Source organism: Lagenorhynchus albirostris, chromosome 20 (assembly GCF_949774975.1).
Source record: "Lagenorhynchus albirostris chromosome 20, mLagAlb1.1, whole genome shotgun sequence".
Taxonomy (NCBI): domain Eukaryota; kingdom Metazoa; phylum Chordata; class Mammalia; order Artiodactyla; family Delphinidae; genus Lagenorhynchus; species Lagenorhynchus albirostris.
In genome coordinates this window covers 14,366,441-14,386,249 of record NC_083114.1, presented here as the reverse complement: position 1 = coordinate 14,386,249, position 19,809 = coordinate 14,366,441, and the positions used below count along the sequence as shown (strand labels likewise).

The 19,809-nt window shown below is 47.7% G+C and overlaps 1 protein-coding gene across 1 annotated transcript in view; it reads left to right on the top strand.

The window, feature by feature from the left end:
• Nucleotides 1–5,839: 5,839 nt before the first annotated feature.
• Nucleotides 5,840–19,809, top strand: part of ABR (ABR activator of RhoGEF and GTPase) — a 178,345-nt gene continuing 164,375 nt past the window's right edge. The window contains exon 1 of the mRNA XM_060134493.1: nt 5,840–6,998. Coding sequence (XP_059990476.1) covers nt 5,960–6,998 — 1,039 coding nt within the window. The 5' untranslated portion in view covers nt 5,840–5,959. The remainder of the gene's footprint in view (nt 6,999–19,809) is intronic.

Sequence of the window (19,809 nt, the reverse complement as noted above, 5' to 3'; positions counted from 1 at the left end):
GGCTAAAATGAAAAGACTGACATCACTAAGTGTTGACAAGGATGTAGAGCAATGCAACTCTCAGACATTGCTGATGGTAATGGAAAATGGTACTGGTACAGCCACTTTGGAAAACATTACATAGCAGTATCTTCTTTTTTTTGGCTGAGCCGTATGCGGGATCTTAGTTCCCCAAACTGGTGCCACCTGCATTGGAAGGGCAGAGTCTTAACCACTGGACTACCAGGGACGTCCCTAGCAGGATGTTATAAAGTTAAACATATATTTGTCATCGACCCAATAATCCCATTCCTATGTATTAGTATTTTTTAACAGAAATGAAAACTATGTCCACAAAAAGACAGCCAAATGGCCAGCAACTGGAGAATGGATAAACAAATAGGAGTATATTCATAGTATGGAATACTGCTCAACAATAAAAAGGAGGTAATTTATACCAACTCTCTCAATCTCATCAAACCATAATTTATTTATCTGCAAGGTGGTGATAATACTTCTGTCGCAGCACTGTGATGGGGGTTGAACGTGACAAAGTACATTAAAATGCCTATTCACTTGACCCTGGGGGGAGAGGGAGGGAAGGGATGAAATATAAATACACATAACAGACGAAACTCAAAAATAGGACACTGAACTTCAGCACTCAAACACCAAAGATACATTCGTTCATACAAAAATCTAGAAAAGGCAAAACTATAGTGACAGAAATTATAGAAACCAATTATTGCTTGGTACTGGGAGTCAGGAAAAGGGGTTGACTGCAAAAAAGCAGGAGGGAACTCTTGAGGGTGATGGAGCTATTCTGTATGTTGTTTAATGTGGAGATTACACACATCATGGTTTGCAATGACCAAAATTCATCAAACTGCATACTTAAAACAAATGAATCTATTGTATTATACCTCAATAAAGGTAAAGAAAAGAAAAGAAAATACCGATGTGGGGTCCCATTCCTGAGATTCTGGATGAATTGGCGTTGAAGCAAGTCCAAGCCTGAATAGTCTTACTTGCTCCCCCAGGTTATTCTAATTTGTACTCAGGAGAACTCCTGCATTAGAGGAAGCAAGCCTGGTAGAGAGGGTCCCCCAAAAGAGGGGCCTTTTTTCTGTGTTCACACCTTTAGCACTCAAAGATGCAGGCCTCATCCTAGCCCAGTCCTCCCCAGGTTACCCTTCTCCTTCCGGCTGCACTCTGCTTCCATTCTCCTTCCTAGTCCAAACTCCCAGCCCTCTAATACGAACCTCAGATAACTGGAAAAAGCAAGGGAGAAGCAGTTCACACTGAAGTGCGAATGACTGATAGTCACATTTTATATTTCCATAGAGGCTGCTTGTTAATCTAAAGGAATTTTGTAAAAAGCAGAGTTCCTGACAGCATGAGCTCAGAGGTGTCTTCCCACTTTTCCTTCGGGTGAGGGTGGTCCTGATTTAAGATAGCGTGAGGTTATGGTGTAAGGAGTCCACTCACTCATTCATCATTCATTTATTCCCTTAGCAGACACGTACTAGGCACTGACTCTGGCACCGTGTCAGGGGCTGTGGCAGTAGGAGGAATAAGAGGTACCAGCTGGCTGGAGCCAGGATTTCCTCAAGGAGCCATGGAACTAATTACAATGTGGCGTGACTAAGTTAGATCCCTCTGTAGACGAGCATGCCTAACTGGACCTGGGGAAGGGAAGGCTTCAGATAGAATGTCACAGGTGAGCTGGGCTTGGGCAGGTGAAAAGGGATCTCATCCTTTCACACAGGAGGAAGCAACATGGCAAAGGAAGACAAGAGAGATGGGGGAGTAATTGGGGGAACGGTGAAGCGCCTTGTGTGGCTATCAGAGAGGGTGTGGGGAGGCTGGAGGGTGTCTTAGTGGGGGGACCAGAGGGGCAAAGCAGGGACTGACACAAGGACCCGGTACAAGTATTTTAGTCAGGAGATTATTCCAGGAAGCAGGAGTGAGGGAGAGGGAGACAGACAAGAAGGGAAAGCCAATAGAGAGCTCATTATGGATTGATTACCAGTGTGAACAGTGGGGGCTCATTCCTCTTGGAGACCACTGAGCAGCCATGCAGAATATACCTCAGGCCCTCCAAAGACAGGAGCCTGCGGCATTTATTAACCAACTCCCATTTCCACTGGCCATGGGATGCCCCGGCATAACTTCCCCCCATAGAAGCTTTCATCTGGGATGCTTGAGAAAAACCCTAGGACAGAAGAGTGGAGAGTAGTAGGGGTGGGTGTTTGAGGTGAGACCCCAGCAGCCCTTGGGAACTGTCCACTGCAGCTGCCGCAGAAACCCAAGATGGGCCAAAGGGAGGTGGCACAGAACAGAAAAGGCATCTTCTCTGTGGGTGACTCAGATTGGGGGCCTGAATGGGTGCAGCAAGCAGAAGAAATTCAAGAAATGGGGTTGGACAAGTAGGCTGGGGTCAGAGGATCCATTGTGAAGCGTCTGATATGCCAGGTTACAAAGTTTAAACTTTATTTGCCAGGCTCTCGAGCTTAATAGGTGCTCAACAAATATTTATTGAATGAATAAATGCTAATGACCAGATGCACCTGGGCCAAGCCCTTGCAAAGCTACTGAGCTTTAGACTCCAGAAAATTAGCTGTGTGACCTCTAACCTCTTTGATCTTCCATTTCTCTCTCTCTCTCACTATCTTGACAATAATACCTTCTTTACCGGGTTGTTGTCGAAATTAGGTGAGATCAAAGATGCATGGCCACTAGAAGTGTGGACTCAGTAAATGTCAGCCTCTCTATCCCTGCCCCCACGATGACCCAAAGCCAAGTAATAAAGCTGAACTATCGACCAGCTAGAAACAATGAAGGTTGCTCCTGGGATCTCTTTACAGATGATGAATGCTGGCATTTCTGGCTATATTGGTCCTCGTGGAAAAAATTAGTGGTATTGGTAACAGCTTCCTTGGACAGAAAGGGAATCATACTGCTGCTTTAATTAAAGGACAGAGTTGAAACTATCCTCCCAGGGAAATTACAAATTCAGAAATGGATGCTCATAGTAACTTACAGGGTTTTTTCCTTTGTGCATTTAAATATACATATGGAAACATCTTCCAATCAATACGCTGTTGACTGGGGTTATCCATGTCTGCTGTGCTGCATTTCTCCCCCATTCTGAAATCTTCACAGAGGCCAAGATGCTTGTGGACTCCGCTTGATGGAACACCCCTGCACTGGCTGGCTGTAGGCATTGGGAGCACCTCAATCCCTCCCAGACAAAGATGGTGGTGCCCTCTAGGGAGGTAGGGAGAGTCTCTTCAAAATATGAAGCAAAGGTGGAAGAGAGAGCAGCTTAAGGGACTAGGTGAAGGACTGAGAAATCACACAAGCTGGGGAATATGCAACTAATGTTTTTTAAAACATATCCATTTCTCCATAGCAATCGAGCACAAAGACAAACACAGAGATGAGTCATACCAGTGGCACACCAAATTTAAAAAGAAAAGCAGGAAGGAAGGAAAGAAGGGAGGGAGGAGGGAAGGAAGGAAGGAAGGAAGGAAGGAAAAGAAAAGAGAAAGAAAAAGGAAGAAGGGATATTGGGAAAGTGAGTAAACACAGACTTCGTCAAGGAAGGAAATTCCAGAGTTGAGAAGTGTCTGTGGGAAGCACATCTGCTTCCAGCCCAGAGTGATTCACAACTGGAGCAGCGAAGCAGGAACTGCAAGGTGAGGATTCGGTCATCTGCCTGTTCATTCATTCATTCATTTCATTCAACAATTATCAGCTATCTGTCAGTCACACTCTCCAAGAAGCAGCAAGAATACAAAACTGGAAAAGACACAATCCCTGACCTTGAGAGCAGCTATGAGAAAGGGAAACAAAAGATGTCACTAATTATTGCCATAAAGTGGAACAAGGGCAAAGATAAAGACACATACACGATGGAGTGTGACACAAAGAGGAGGGAGAGGGGCCGGAAAAGTTTTCTCATAGGTGGAGCTGGGTCTTAAAGGAGGGTTGGAGTCCCCCAGGCAGCAGGGAGTTGGTAAGGCTAAAGCCTAGGAGAAAGGCAGAGAGGTGGCAGGGACCAAATGTGGGAGGACCTCCTTTGTCAGTGGAGTCTGGACTCCATCCTGGAGGTGTGCGTTATGAGGAGCCGCTGGAGGGTTTTGCTTGTTTGAAGATTTTGTTTTGTTTTTTGATGTGGACCATCTTTAACGTCTCCATTGAACTTGCCACAATACTGCTTCTGCTCTATGTTTTTGGTTTTTTTTTTTTTTGGCCGCGAGGCATGTGGGATCCCAGCACCCCCACCAGGGATCGAACCCGCACCCCCTGCATCGGAAGGCGAAGCCCCAAACACTGGACCGCCAGGGAAGTCCCTGCCACCGGAGGGTTTTGAACAGAAGCATGACACTATCTCATTTGTGGTTAAGAAATACTTTCTGGTATCTTTCCAATATCCAGCCTTGAGGGATAGGCTGAAAGGGATTGGAAGGTGGGAGAGGGATGGCCTGTTCACATGGTTCAAGTGAGCGGCTAGTGGCAGGGATCTGGAGAGAGTCGCTGAGTTTAGCTCCAGTCCCCAAAGGGCATTGTGGCCAGGAAGAATTTCCAGCTGCCAAGTCACTTAGTCTCTTACAGGATCAATTTCCAACATCCTTAAAACGAAGAAAATGTGAATCACCGACAAGGTCCCCCCTTGAGGACAGCGCGAGACAGTTTATCAGGCCCTCTCTCTGCAGACAGTAGGACCTCACCGAAGACCCTAGAAAAGTGGTGCAGCCAGGTGTGAAGAGGAGGCGAGGCGGGAGCCCTCCATCCGCCCCACCCGGAGTGTCAGGCCAGGCACCAGTACCAGCTCCTCCCCAGGGGAATTGTTGAGGCCACAAAGAGGAAGCAGAGTGGAGGGTCCTCTTAGACGCCCAGGTGTTTAAGGCCCCTGCCAGTCATGGTTTGATTCCATCACAACAAGTCACATGGGAGGATCCTCAGCTTTGAAGTCACAGGGGCCTCTAAGCAGAGCCACTTGGAGCTGTCACCCTTGCCTATTTCTCACCTGAAAAGCTCTAGTGAGCAGTGGAGAGAAAGCTTTAAAGGGTCTCAAAAAAAAAACAACACACACACAAACCAAAAAAACAAACAAAACAAAACAAAACAGGTTTATCCCCAGCTTTGGATTAAGCAGCTCCGTGATTTTGGACAAGTTAGTTCAAGGCGCTCCATAAATCCCAGAGGAGGACAACCCCGCCGGTCAGCCCTTCAGCACCTGCCCTCGCCGCCGCGCCACATCGCCTTTCCCCCACCTTTTCCTTCTCGGCCCCAGGCGCCGCCCGGACCCTGGACAGGCGAGGCTGTGGAGGGCCGGGCGAGCGGAGGTTGGCTGCGGCCCAGGGCGACCCTGCGCGTTCCCTCCCCGCTGCTCCCGCCTCCCCGGCCGCGCGGCCCCGCGCTCGGCTGCAGGGAGCCGGCGCGCAGTGCGCCGGCGGCGACGGGAGCGGCGCGGCCCGACAGGCCAGGAAGATGCGAGCCGGGCCTACGGCGGCGGCCAGCTTCAACTATCGCCGGCGCCTGTGGAGTGGGCAGCACCGCAGGCCCGCCGTGCCAGGCCCTCTCGCAGCCTCTCGGCCGCCGGCGCAACCCAGAGCTCGCCCGCGAGGCTCCGCCCCCGCCGCGGCTCTCCAGACACCGGAGCCCGCGGGGCGCAGGGCAAGGCGCGGGGACTGCAGATCGCCGGCTCAGCGCGTCCTGCCCGGGGCGGGCCCTGGGCGCCCAGGCGCCCGCCTCCGCCGCCGCCGGTGGCCGCTGACGTCAGGGAGGCGAAACCCAGAAGAAGAAGAAGAAGAAGAAAAAAGGCACGAGGGCGGAAGGGGAAAAACTTTATTTCTCTTCTGGGGCTGAAGGGAAGGGCAGGCCACTGCGCCAGCGCGGAGAAAGCCGAGCGCGACACCAACCCGCTGCGCGCGGAGGAGCTGGGCCCCGGAGGCCCGAAGGGGCTCCCGGCATGTGGGACCCCCAGGACTTTGAGCGCCACTGGCAGGCCGAGTTCCCTGGGGAGGAGGCGCCTGTCATGCGGCTGGACTCGGTGCCGGACATGGAGCGCGAGCTGGAGCGCAGCAAACTCAACCTGAAGTGGCTGCAACAGGTGCTGGCTGAGGAAAAGTTCAAAGTCGGCTACCTGCAGGCGGCCCTGGAGAAGCGGGACCTCGGCTGCGGGCGCCTGGAGGGCGGAGACGGGGACAGCAGGGGGGCCTCGGCTGAGGAGCCGGCCGGGCCGGAGGGGGAGCCGGCGCCGCTCGAGGAGGAGGAGGGCGCAGCGGGCGGCGGCGGAGACCCCCCGGGCCCGTCGCTCCCCTCCACGGAGGTGGCCGCGAAGGCCGAGAGTCCCCCCTACCTGTGCCAGGACCTTCCCACCTGGCCCAGGGCGGCGGGGGCTGCGGGCGCTGTTCTCAGCTTGACCGCCGCCATCCACCAGCAGCTACTGCAGCCTCGCCTCCTCTTAAGGCCGCGGGAGGACTGCGCGCCCCCCGGCCACGATGGCACAGTTCCCAGCGCCCCGGGAGAGGAGCGGTCCGCCCGGACCCGCGCGGGGCGGGGCTCGGAGGATGACGAGCCGGACGCCTCGGGCGCGGACGATGGGGGCGACAGCAGTGACCACGACTTCGAGATGGTGGATTTGAACGAGAAACTCACCCCCAGCCAGTTGCTCGTGACCCCTTGCCGGCCCGGGACCTGCGATGAGGCGGAAAAGCCAGCGCGGGTGTACAGTTCCCATCGCTGGATGCACCTGATCCTCGGGAGCCGGCGGCAGCCTCGCGGGAGCCGCGACTTGGAGCAGTTAGAGGCAGAGGTCAAGGACGGGCGGGGCTCGCCCCCGGCGGCAGAGGAGCTCCTTCAGCGTAGGGCTCGCGAGCCCCTCCCCCCGTGGCGGCGCAAGAGGTTCCTGGGGCTGCCCGAGCGGGACTCGCCCAGTCACAGCTCGCCCGACAGGGGCAGTGACTGCAGCCACAACAGCTCCGACCACGAGGATGGCTCCTTTGCAGGTAGGCGCACCCCTCTAGATCCCCGTCTCTTGTATCCTGGGCCTCGCCTGCTGGCCGCTTCCCCACCCCTCCCTGGCACACCTCGCTGGTTCTGTTTAACCTCAGGCGCCGGGGCAGAAGGGAGATAAAATTTACCTATTTACCTTGAAGGCACTTGTGGAACTTAAAAAAAAAAAAGAGGGTGCAAAGTGATTTCGGCTTGGGCAAGTTTAAGAAAATAAGCATTATGGCGATGGTAGGGAATGAGGGGATGATGCATGCGCTCGACCAGACCAAGGGAGGAATCTTTCACTTCAGACCTCAGCCTTTCTTCTGTATTGCAACATCACCGCCCTCCCCGCCCCCCACCCCAACTCATCCTCTGCAAGTCGGTGAGATTCCCTTGCACCACCCACACTGATAGTATGCTTCTCTGCACTAACTTCAGTGGTTCCCATTTCCTCCAGATTCCTTGATGTGGAAGTCTGAATCTTCCACTTAATGTTCTGAACTTATCGCTCATCTTCTCCAGCCTGTACCTTGTGTTCTGGCCAAAATGAAAGAACCCCTCACTGTGGGAAAGGTACATAATAATCCTCACCACCCGCTTCCTTTGCTGACTGTCCCCTTCCTAAGAGGCACCACCTGATCTGTCAGCTTCCTAGGCGCCTAGGAGCCTGAGTGGGAAGGGGAGGGCTTGGAATCATAGAGTTTTTGAGCTGGCCTAGTGCCCAGAGATCATGTCTAGTGCAGTGCCTTCATTTGATAAAGGAGGAAACTGAAGCCCAGAAGGATTAAGTGCTTGTTGGAGTGAGCTGGGACCTCCACTCGGCACTCCTGTCATTTTCTTGCTTCTCCTCACATCTGCCCTCTCTTCTGAGGACAGGACCCGGTCTTAGCCGTGTTGTGGTGGAATCCCCTTTCGGTGGTCAGCACAGTGCCTTGCATACAGTAAGTGCTCAATAAATACTTACTGAATAAGTGGATGATTACATTGAATTTTAATTTTATTTAATTTATTTATTTTTGGCTGTGTTGTGTCTTCGTTGCTGCGCGCAGGCTTTCTTTTTAGTTGTGGCGAGCGGGGGCTACTCTTCGTTGTGGTGTGCTGGCTTCTCATTGCAGTGGCTTCTCTTGTTGGGGAGCACAGGCTCTAGATGCGCAGGCTTCAGTAGTTGTGGCGCATGGGCTTAGTTGCTCTGCAGCATGTGGGATCTTCCCGGACCAGGGCTCGAACCTGTGTCCCCTGCATTGGCAAGCAGATTCTTAACCACTGTACCACCAGGGAAGCCCGATTGCATTGAATTGAATGTGTCTTCCAGCTACCCAGCTCCCCATAGGTCGGGAGTGGGAAAAGGGCTAAGGAGGAAAGGACAGATAAGGATGTGGGCTGTCCTGTGACTGATGCTTTGCTGCCCCAGGGACTGTCACGGTCTCTTCAGCCATAGGGAAAGCATAAATTGTCATCTGATTGGGTCAAGCTGTGACCAGGAACTTAAGATGCCTTCCTGCTCAGGGAAAGAGGAAAAAAAAGAAATCACTGATGCTGGGATTCTTCCAAAATCTCCATTATTAGATCTTATCTAGGTGAGCTTGCATTTGAATGAAAAAAACTGTCCACTTTGCTAAAAGCCATTTGGAATGGCCATCAAGTCATCTGTTGTGATCAATTACACTTACTCATTAGCAGAGACTGACTGCTTTTCCCATAGGTAATGCTTTTGCTGCCCATGCTAGTAACATTTTTATGTGCCCCTTTAACTTGGAGTCTGAAGATTTCACTCTAGTGCCAAGTTTCAAATGTGCTCAGTGGAGGTTACCCAAGTGGCCCAGAGCTGCTTTATTATTTTTTTAATTTATTCATTCATTCATTTATTTTTGGTCGCATTGGGTCTTTGTTGCTGTACGTGGGCTTTCTCTAGTTGTGGTGAGCAGGGGCTACTCTTCCTTGTAGTGTGTGGGCTTCTCATTGCAGTGGCTTCTCTTGTTGCGGAGAACGGCTCTAGGTGTGCGGGCTTCAGCCGTTGTGGCTCGCGGGCTCTAGAGCGCAGGCTCAGTAGCTGTGGCACACGGGCTTAGTTGCTCCGCAGCATGTGGGATCTTCCTGGACCAGGGCTCGAACCTGTGTCCCCTGCATTGGCAGGCGGATTCTTAACCACTGTGCCACCAGGGAAGTCCCCCAGAGTTGCTTTAGAGCTGGCCCCAATCCCGTCTCCCCCCGAGACCCACTTCAATCACCCTGCCAGGTGTGCTCGATGCACTGGATTTTCCCCGGGGAGTGATTTTTATTTCTGTGCTCTGTCTCCTCTATTCTTAAGGGCACTCTAGCACATAGAGCACCTTGATTCACATTAGGAACTAGCATTCCCTCTGGCCTAACAGTTTACAAGAGGTGCTCCCTCTGGGTGGACCAGTGATAAAAAGATTTTCCTTCCTCTGACTTAAGACTCCAGCTGGGGCATATGTCTGGCGCTTGTGGCATTGGCTGACAGTGCCTGGGCTGTTTTTTAGGCCCCATTCCAGGACCCCCTCTGCAGGGCAGGCTTGTGTAGGGAGCCCCTGGAAAGCTGCATGTGGGAGCCCTGCCTCCTGTCTCCCAAACGTCCCCAGTGAGGAAGCGAATGGGGTGGACATGTGTATGCATACATGCATGTAGCACATCCATGCATGCCTATACATGTATACACATGTGCATGTAGTCACATACAAGTGTGCACAGTCTAGGAGGAAGAGCCTCCAGACATACAGGAGGCACTGGAGTGGAGAGATTAGGGGCCAGGGTTTTCCCGCTGTGAGTGACAGCCCACTGAAATCAGCATAGTGGGGAGTGAACACATCATGAGGCCTTCTCTGGCCACCTTGGCCTTCCCTGCTTTACTTTTCTCCACAGCACTCACCAAATTACCACCTCAGATGCTACGATTTTGCATGTGGATCTTATTCACTCTCTCTCTCTGGTAAAATGCAAGCTCCAAGAGGGCAAGGATTTTTATCTCTTTCATCCACTGACTTAGCCCCAAAGCCTAGAACGGTGTCTAACACGTAATAGGTGTTCCATAAATATTGTTGAATGATATATATTTTTTAATGGAATAGAATAGAAAACACCAGAGTGCATTGCACATGGTAATGGTGAGTAATATTCTGTTTTAAAACTTTGTTTCAGTTCTATATAACTGTGTGAGTGTATACTGGGTCCTGCTGTAGAATGTATTTCATGCCGTGGGTTGGGCCAAAAGGTTGGAAAATGCTGATAAAGACCGTGGGCTCTGAAGCCAGACTGCTTGTGTGACCTTGGGAGAAGTTATTTGAATTTTCTGTGTTTCAGTTTTCTCATCTGCAAAATGGGACTGATAAATACAGGTTACATCATACCATTGATATGAAGAGTAAATGGGATATTATTTCTAAAGGACTTTGAACAGGCCCTGGCACATAGTAGGCACCCATAGTATTAACTAACTACAACTGTGGGTCATTTTCTTTGAGTTAATGCTTCAAAGCTTCCCACTCCCAGATCATTCTGGATCACAGATGGTTCAGTTTTCTTTTCTTCGCTTTTTTTATTGGGGTATAGTTGTTTTACAATGTTGTGTTCGTTTCTACTGTACAGCGAAGTGGAGTTCTCATTCGTTATCTATTTTATACATATTAGTGTATGTATGTTAAATCCAATCTCCCAATTCATCCCACCCCCCCTTGTTGTCCATATGTTTGTTCTCTATCTCTGTGTCTCTATTTCTGCCTTGCAAACAAGTTCATCTGTACCATTTTTCTAGATTCCACATATATGAGTTAATATATGATATGTGTTTTTCTCTTTATGACTTACTTCCTTCTGTATGACAGTCTCTAGGTTCATCCACATCTCTGCAAATGACCCCATTTCATTCCCTTTTATGGCTAAGATTCCATTGTATATATGTACCACAACAGATGGTTTGGTTTTCTATGATGCACGTGTTTTTTCTAGCAAGGCTCTGGCTCTTTCTAGAACCTTCCAGGAGCAGGGCAGGACCCAGGGCAGAGTGGTAATCTTGGCTCATGAGGCTCTCTTGCCGGATTGGCCCTCAAATTGTTTCTCCCTCTCCACCAGCAATCAGGCCCATTATCTCTACTCAGAGAACCTCACCTGATGGGGTTTTATTGCACAATTCAGGCTTTGCCTTCCTCTCAGCATTTGGAGGAGAGCATGTGAGGCCTTCCATAAAAAGGCCCAAAGGCAGAGGTTCTCCCCTCCTTGGAAAAGGCCCGTTTTCTCTTAGCTAAGGGACAGATCCCCATACCAGGACACACTTGGGTTTGTTCTACATGTAGTAGGCAAATCAGGGTTTAAGTCAGTTAGCATGCCAGTTCTTTTAGTATCTTCCCTTTAGCACCTTGCAGCCTTGGTTGGTACCAAGAAAGACTAGGCCACGTTGGCATGGATGCGGGTGGTAATGTGAATGGGGTGGGGTGGGGGTCGCAGAGCTAGAATCAGCCGTGTTGGGTCATGTGTGCTTTGAAGACAGACTTGTGTGTGTGCCCAGGCTCTGCCCCGCAGCAGGTGTGAGGCCATGGACAAGCCACCGGCCTTTCTGCACCTCAGTCTCTATTAACGGAAATAACAAAAGTAGCTAATCTTCCTGGGGGCTTACTTTGTGCCCACTCCTGTTCTAAGCATTTTACACATATTAACTCATTTATACCACACAACAGCTTCATAAGACAGGCACTATTATTATTTCCATTTTACATATGTTAAGCATGAGACTCAGAGAGCTTAAATAACCCTGCCCAAGGTTACCCAGCTTGTAAGTGGCACTTGGGATTTGAATCTAGGCAGTCTGACTCCCAAGTCCGTGCTTTTAAACAGCAAACTATACTGCCTCAAACAATAGCACCTACTTCCCAGGGTAGTTATGAAAATTACCTAAAATAAAATACTTAAAGAGTTTACTTTTTTCACACAGTGACCATTAAGTGCATATGTGTGATGTGTATGCATTAGTATTATTTTCTTTATCACTAAAGTCCCCAGAAGACCCCAGTTCATCTGCTGTTGAGGTGAACCGTGAGGGCTGCCACCTGCCCATGGGACTTCTGCGTGGACTTGGCCTCACAGGTGAGCAGACCACCTGCTGGATTTTAGATCTTCCCTCCTCAGCTGGGAGCTCTTGGGCAGACACAACTGCACACCCACATGTGGAGGTCTTGGTATTTTTGCTTTCATGTTGGCATGCTTCTGTGCCAACCCTGCCAAAGAAGTTGGGTAACATGTCCTTCCAGGAGTTTACATATCCCTCCTGTAGCCTGTGGCATCCCCTTTGCCACACGTGGACCAAAGTGCGCTCGTCCAGCTAAAGCCCAAGTCAGGCATCCTTTTGACTGGCAGCAGCTATTCATCTGGTATTCTGATGTAGTTCAGATGACAAAGTCAATATCATTAATATTTTAAATTGGTAGCGTTTTCTCCTTGCATTAAACTTTGCTTAGTGGAGGATGAGCAGTCATTTTTGCCAGCCCTTGGAAATCCTTCATTCATTCACTTGTCCATTCCACTCGACAAGGATTTATGCAGGTCTTACTTTGTGCCAAGTCTGTGTTAAGGGTCAAGATGGCAAAAGTCGGTGACCTGCCCTCAAGGTTCTCACTGGCTTTTTTGCTTCCGGGGTAGAAACCAAAGGTTTTTAGATAAACAGCTTTCCAGCAGGTAACTTGTTAAATCCTGAAATGAGTGACTAAGTAAGGACTGCCATTTAGAACCTCAGTGACAGAAGAAGAAAGGATCTTAGATTTGGTCTTCCAAATCTAGGATCTTCCTGGCCCTCTCCAGACAGATGAGGACCCTGGAGCCCTAAAAGTAACCTCAGGGTCACATGCTTATGACCCTCAAGGCAGGGTCTAGGAGCCAGATCTAGGCTCTTTCCATTGCATCCTATGGCCTTTTCTTTCTTGGAATTTTAAGCAGAGAAAACTTAAGATGTGAGTCCTATCAAACAGCAGTCCCCAACCTTTTTGGCACCAGGGACTGTTTTCATGGAAGACAATTTTTCCAAGGACCAGGGCGGGGAGATCGTTTCGGGATGATTCAAGCGCATTACCTTTATCATGCACTTTATTTCTATCATTATTACATCAGCTCTACCTCAGATCATCAGGCATTAGATCCCGGGGGTTGGGGACCCCTGCTGTCAAAATCATAGTAACAGGAGCAGCAGACTGTCTCATTTAGCCTCATTTAGTGGGTGGAAGTTATTTGTCCCACTCTATAGGTGAATATGCCGAGGCTGGGAGAGGTGAGGACGTTTACCCAGCGTCAAACAGCTCATGGTGGAGTCAGCATTGGAACTTGGGTCAGGCTTACAAAACTGACACTCTTTAACTTCCAGTATGTAAGGCTGTCCTGGACCAGCTGTAGAATTCCAGATTTCTCTACTACTCAGGAGGCCCTGGCATCAGATTCTCCCAGGCTGCCAATGGAGACTTTTTAATCTTCATGGGAAATGCATTTCCTACTAGGCACTCATGTTACCTAGTTCATTTGGGACCTGATGGTTTTTTTTCCCCTTCCCATTAGTGACTCATGAGATTTTTGCTCCAGGAAGAATTCCTTGTGTTCGTTGGATGTGTCTGAATATCTTAAGTCAAAGTATGGAATTTTTAGCCTTAGCTGTGAGGGAGTAATTTTTTTCCCATTCCCTGTTGTGGAGGGATATTAAAAAACTACTTGAGACGCGTGAGCTGGTGGTTGGCTACGATTCATCTGTAGCCAGAGCTGACATGGCCTCACTGTTTGCTTGGTTCTTTAATGCGTGGTACCCCCCACTCCTCCCCCCGCCCACCTTAGCAACATCTACACCTCGTGAACATCATTCGGCCAGGGGGTGTGGGTGGGTTTGTTAACAATGTGTTCCTCCTCTACAAGAGGTAAATGTAACCAAGCCTGAAAACTTTTCTATTCTTCTCATCTGTTTTTCTTCTGGTGAAGAGACTATTCACAAAGCAATTGGCCCTGTGTTTGATTCTGAATCTTTGTGTGTTTTCTTTTTTATAGATTTTGTTTATTTATTTATTTTTGGCTGTGTTGGGTCATCGTTGCTGCGCGCGGGCTTTCTCTAGTTGCGGCGAGTAGAGGCTGCTCTTCGTTGTGGTGCGCAGGCTTCTCATTGCGGTGGCTTCTCTTGTTGCGGAGCACAGGATCTAGGCGTGCAGGCTTCAGCAGTTGTGGCACACGGGCTTCAGTAGTTGTGGCTCGCGGGCTCTAGAGTGCAGACTCAGTAGTTATGGCGCGTGGGCTTAGTTGCTTTGTGGCATGTGGGATCTTCCCAGACCAGGGCTCCAACCCGTGTCCCCTGCATTGGCAGGCAGATTCTTAACCACTGCGCCACCAGGGAAGCCCTCTTTGTATTTTAAGTCAGGATCTTCATACCTTTTCTTTTTTTTCTTTTTTTTTGGCTGTGTTGGGTCTTCGTTGCTGTGCGCAGGCTTTCTCTAGTTGCAGCAAGCCGGGGCTACTCTTCGTGGCAGCGCGCAGGCTTCTCATTGCGGTGGCTGCTCTTGCTGCGGAGCACGGGCTCTAGGCGCACGGGCTTCAGTAGTTGCAGCACGCGGGCTCAGTAGTTGTGGCTCGCGGGCTCTAGAGTACAGGCTCAGCAGTTGTGATGCACGGGCTTAGTTGCTTTGCCTCATGTGGTATCTTCCTGGACCAGGGATCGAACCCATGTCCCCTGCATTGGCAGGTGGATTCTTACCCACTGCACCACCAGGGAGGTCCCCCAGACCTTTTCTTAGCTTTGAAAGAATGGTTCAAACACTTTCTGCATCTGAAAAGCGGGCTGGATGTTACCCAGCTTGCAGGGTTGTGAGGCTTACCTTGGACAAGTTACTGACTCTCTCTAAGCCCCAGTTCTGTGTCTGCCAAATAGGGGTGATAATGATAGGACTGTGTCATAGATGTGTCGAGAAGCTTCACTGAGATAATGTGTACAGGGTGTATAGCACACAGCAGAGCACATAAGTGTTTAATAAATCTTAGATGGTGTTACTATCTAAGAGTTACTATCTTCAGTCCAGAAACGTTCAGCTGGCTGGACCAGGCCACAGCTCATACTCACATTTCTTCATGGAATAAAGTCCCCAAGCCTCTTCATCTGCCTCTTTGTTTCCTTTCTTACCCTGCTCCAGCTCCAGAGATGTTTCGATCCTTCAGAGGGAAACAAGCTTTCTTAGCCCTCTGTGGTCCCTGGTCCTTCCCCAGTCAAGCCCTGTCTCCCCTGCAAAACCATCATCTGACTTCTCCTCATTTCCTACTCTCTACCCACTTGGCTTCGGCCAGTGCTCCTTCTTGCCAGTGTCCTTTCCAGTGCTCTTTCTGGCATTTGAGATGCCCTCCCCCCTTCACTTCCCCAATTGGAAAGCCAACCCTTCCTTTAAGGCCTGGCTTTTCTGTGGAACCTTGTATTGGTTAAGATATGGGTTTGCTGCATTCGACAAAACCCAAAAAAGCAAGATAGAGGTTTACTTATCTCTCATGTAAAAGAATACTAGAGATAAGCAGTCCAGGGAGAGGATGGTGACTCTATGATCATCAGGAATTTAGGCTTCTTTTTTTTTTAACATCTTTATTGGAGTATAATTGCTTTACAATGGTGTGTTAGTTTCTGCTTTATAACAGTGAATCAGTTATACATATACATATGTTCCCATATCTCTACCCTCTTGCATCTCCCTCCCTGCCACCCTCCCTGTCCCACCCCTCTAGGTGGTCACAAAGCACCGAGCTGATCTCCCTGTGCTATGTGGCTGCTTCCCACTAGCTATTTTACGTTTGGTAGTGTATATATGTTCATGCCACTCTCTCACTTTGTCGCCGCTTACCCTTCCCCCTCCTCGTATCCTCAAGTCCATTCTCTAGTAGGTCTGCATCTTTATTCCCGTCTTGCCCCTAGGTTCTTCTGGTCTTTTTTCTTTTTTTAGATTCCATATATATGTGTTAGCATATGGTATTTGTTTTTCTCTTTCTGACTTACTTCACTCTGTATGACAGTCTCTAGGTCCATCCACCTCACTACAAATAACTCAGTTTTGTTCCTTTTTATGGCTGAGTAATATTCCATTGTATTTATGTGCCACATCTTCTTTATCCATTCATCTGTTGATGGACACTTAGGTTGCTTCCATATCCTGGCTATTGTAAATAGAGCTGCAATGAACATTTTGGTACATGACTCTTTTTGAATTATGGTTTTCTCAGGGTATATGCCCAGTAGTGGGATTGCTGGGTCGTATGGTAGTTCTATTTTCAGTTTTTTAAGGAACCTCCATACTGTTCTCCATAGTGGCTGTATCAATTTACATTCCCACCAACAGTGCAAGAGGGTTCCCTTTTCTCCACACCCTCTCCAGCATTTATTGTTTGTAGATTTTTTGATGATGGCCATTCTGACCGGTGTGAGATGATATCTCATTGTAATTGTGATTTGCATTTCTCTAATGATTAATGATGTTGAGCATTCTTTCATGTGTTTGTTGGCCATCTGTATATCTTCTTTGGAGAAATGTCTTTTTTAGGTCTTCTGCCCATTTTTGAATTGAGTTGTTTGTTTTTTTGATATTGAGCTGCATGAGTTGCTTGTATGTTTTGGAGATTAATCCTTTGTCAGTTGCTTCATTTGCAAATATTTTCTCCCATTCTGAGGGTTGTCTTTTCGTCTTGTTTATGGTTTCCTTTGCTGTGCAAAAGCTTTTAAGTTTCATTAGGTCCCATTTGTTTACTTTTGATTTTATTTCCATTTCTCTAGGAGGTGGGTCAAAAAGGATCTTGCTGTGATTTATGTCATAGATTGCTCTGCCTATGTTTTCCTCTGAGAGTTTGATGGTGTCTGGCCTTACATTTAGATCTTTAATCCATTTTGAGTTTATTTTTGTGTATGGTGTTAGGGAGTGTTCTAATTTCATTCTTTTACATGTAGCTGTCCAGTTTTCCCAGCACCACTTGTTGAAGAGGCTGTCTTTTCTCCACTGTATATTCTTGCCTCCTTTATCAAAGATAAGATGACCATATGTGCGTGGGTTTATCTCTGGGCTTTCTATCCTGTTCCATTGATCTATATTTCTGTTTTTGTGCCAGTACCATACTGTCTTGATTACTGTAGCTTTGTAGTATAGTCTGAAGTCAGGGAGCCTGATTCCTCCAGCTCCGTTTTTCGTTCTCAAGATTGCTTTGGCTATTCGGGGTCTTTTGTGTTTCCATACAAATTGTGAAATTTTTTGCTCTAGTTCTGTGAAAAATGTCAGTGGTAGTTTGATAGGGTTTGCATTGAATCTGTAGATTGCTTTGGGTAGTAGAGTCATTTTCACAATGTTGATTCTTCCAATCCAAGAACATGGTATATCTCTCCATCTATTTGTATCATCTTTAATTTCTTTCATCAGTGTCTTATAATTTTCTGCATACAGGTCTTTTGTCTCCTTAGGTAGGTTTAATCCTAGATATTTTATTCTTTTTGTTGCAGTGGTAAATGGGAGTGTTTTCTTAATTTCACTTTCAGATTTTTCATTATTAGTGTATAGGAATGCAAGAGATTTCTGTGCATTAATTTTGTATCCTGCTACTTTACCAGATTCATTGATTAGCTCTAGTAGTTTTCTGGTAGCATCTTTAGGATTCTCTATGTATAGTATCATGTCATCTGCAAACAGTGACAGCTTTACTTCTTTTCCAATTTGGATTCCTTTTATTTCTTTTTCTTCTCTGATTGCTGTGGCTAAAACTTCAGGCTTCTTTTTGCTTTTCTGTCTCAAGGTTGCCTCATGGTCCAAAATAGCTGCTGGAAATCCAGCCATCACATTCATGTTTCAGACAAGAATTAGAAGAAAGGGAGAAAGGACATAAGAGTGAGTAGCAGCTGTTGGTCTGCCTTTTAAGGCACTTTCCTAGAAGCCTCTCATGACAATTTCTGTTTAGATCTCATTAGCCATCTCTAGCTACAAGGGTGGCTGGGAAATGTAGTATTTTATCTGGGCATATGGCCACCTCAAATAAAATAGGGGCTCTGTTACAAGGAAAAATGGAAGAATTGATATTGAGTAGGCAACTAGCAGCCTCTGGCACAAGCTTTTTCCAAGTACTCCAACCCATCTTGTGGTTCTTAGAGTGAGCCCCACATGTACACAATTGTTTTATTATTGTGCCATCTATTAATTCATTGACCCAATGAACAAATAACAACTGAACCACTGCTCTGTGCAAGGCACGATGCCTTTTATATGTTTACTGTTAAGTGTTGCTCTCAAACCTAAGAGGTTAGCTGGCTCCTTGAAAGCAGGGATCAGGGCTTATGCTTCTTTTTCTCCCTCACAACAGTATCTTTCACAAGGCTGGGCACACAGCAGGTACTTGAAAAGTACCTGGTTGATTTTCTAATAGTCGCAAAAGAGAAGCTCAGTGAAGACTTAAATTCCCTAATGTGGTACTGTGCCCAACTATTCTGGTTGTGTAAGGTTTGTTTTGGGTTCAGTCTGGTTTTGAGGAACCATAGCAAGGAGAGTGGGGCCTGGGTCATCTCTAAACATCAGGGCTGTGTTGTGGCCACACGGACTTGTCCAGGTGTTGGGGTGGATTTGGCTATTTTGCAAAACTGGATTCTGTTTGGATACTAAACTAGAATGATAAGCAGAAATGTCTGCACCCGCCTGACTTTCCTTAACACTGCTCTGTCTGTGTAGCTGTTTTCACACTGCATGAATCGCTCCCGTTATTTCTGCACTGCATAGCTGCAGAGTAAATCTTCAGTCTTTCCGCAGTGAGCATCAGCTTCTGTCCGTGTTCCTGTCTTCCCATTCGTTCCCTGCTCTTGTCTGCCTGAGATAAGACTGTCTGAAGGGAGGTTGCCTAGAGCGTATGTCACATCTTGTGGCTGAGAAAATGATTGTTTTAAAATTTTTATTGGCACTTAGGAAGAAAGGAACTAGAAGATATTTTGCTTCTACAACCTGCAAGGCACTGTGTTACATGCTTAACCTACATGGTCACATTTAATATTCAGAACAGTCTACTGTTCTGTTCTTACTGTAAAGAAAGTAATACTATTCTCATTTTGCAGATGAGGAAACTGAGGCTCTGACCTGTTAACTAACAAGCCCAAGTTTGCTTAGGGCTAAGTGGTGGAATTATTCTTTCTCCCATTAAAATAATTAATTAATTTTATTGAGAGATAATTCACATACCATAAAATTCACCTGTTTAAAATGGATAGGCATGGTTTTTACTATATTCACAAAGTTGTGCAGTCATTGTCACTCTCCAATTCCAGACCATTTTCATCAGGTCAGGTAGGACTGTTTCGAGCCTAGACTTCTCCTACAACTTTGCCATTTCCTTTTCTAATTTGCCACATGCAGTGATTTAAAATAACTAGACTGGATTTGGAGGAACATCAGGGCTTGTTTGAGTGAGATGTATACATAAAAAGAGCATCGCCTCTTAAGTCGCTTTCTTCCCATTACTGCAACAGTCCTGGTGCCCCTTGAATTGCTGCAGAATGGGGCTGGCTTTAATTTCTCTGGGCCCCATCCTACCCCATTTGTGTTTCCTGAACTTTGGGCAGGGGGCAGAATATCCCAAACTTGAGGTTCCATGAGCACCCCTCATTCCTGCCCTGGGGTTGTGATTGATATGGTGAGAGGCACCCTTATTCTGACCTGTATCTTGTTTGTCTCTGTAGCCCCAGAATGTGGTAGTGCCTGACATAATGGGAGATGCTCAATAAAGGTTGATGAATACCCAGAGGTTTATTCCATTACCTCTAATGTAAATCACTGCTATAACTTATTGTTCTGCCCTTAGCCT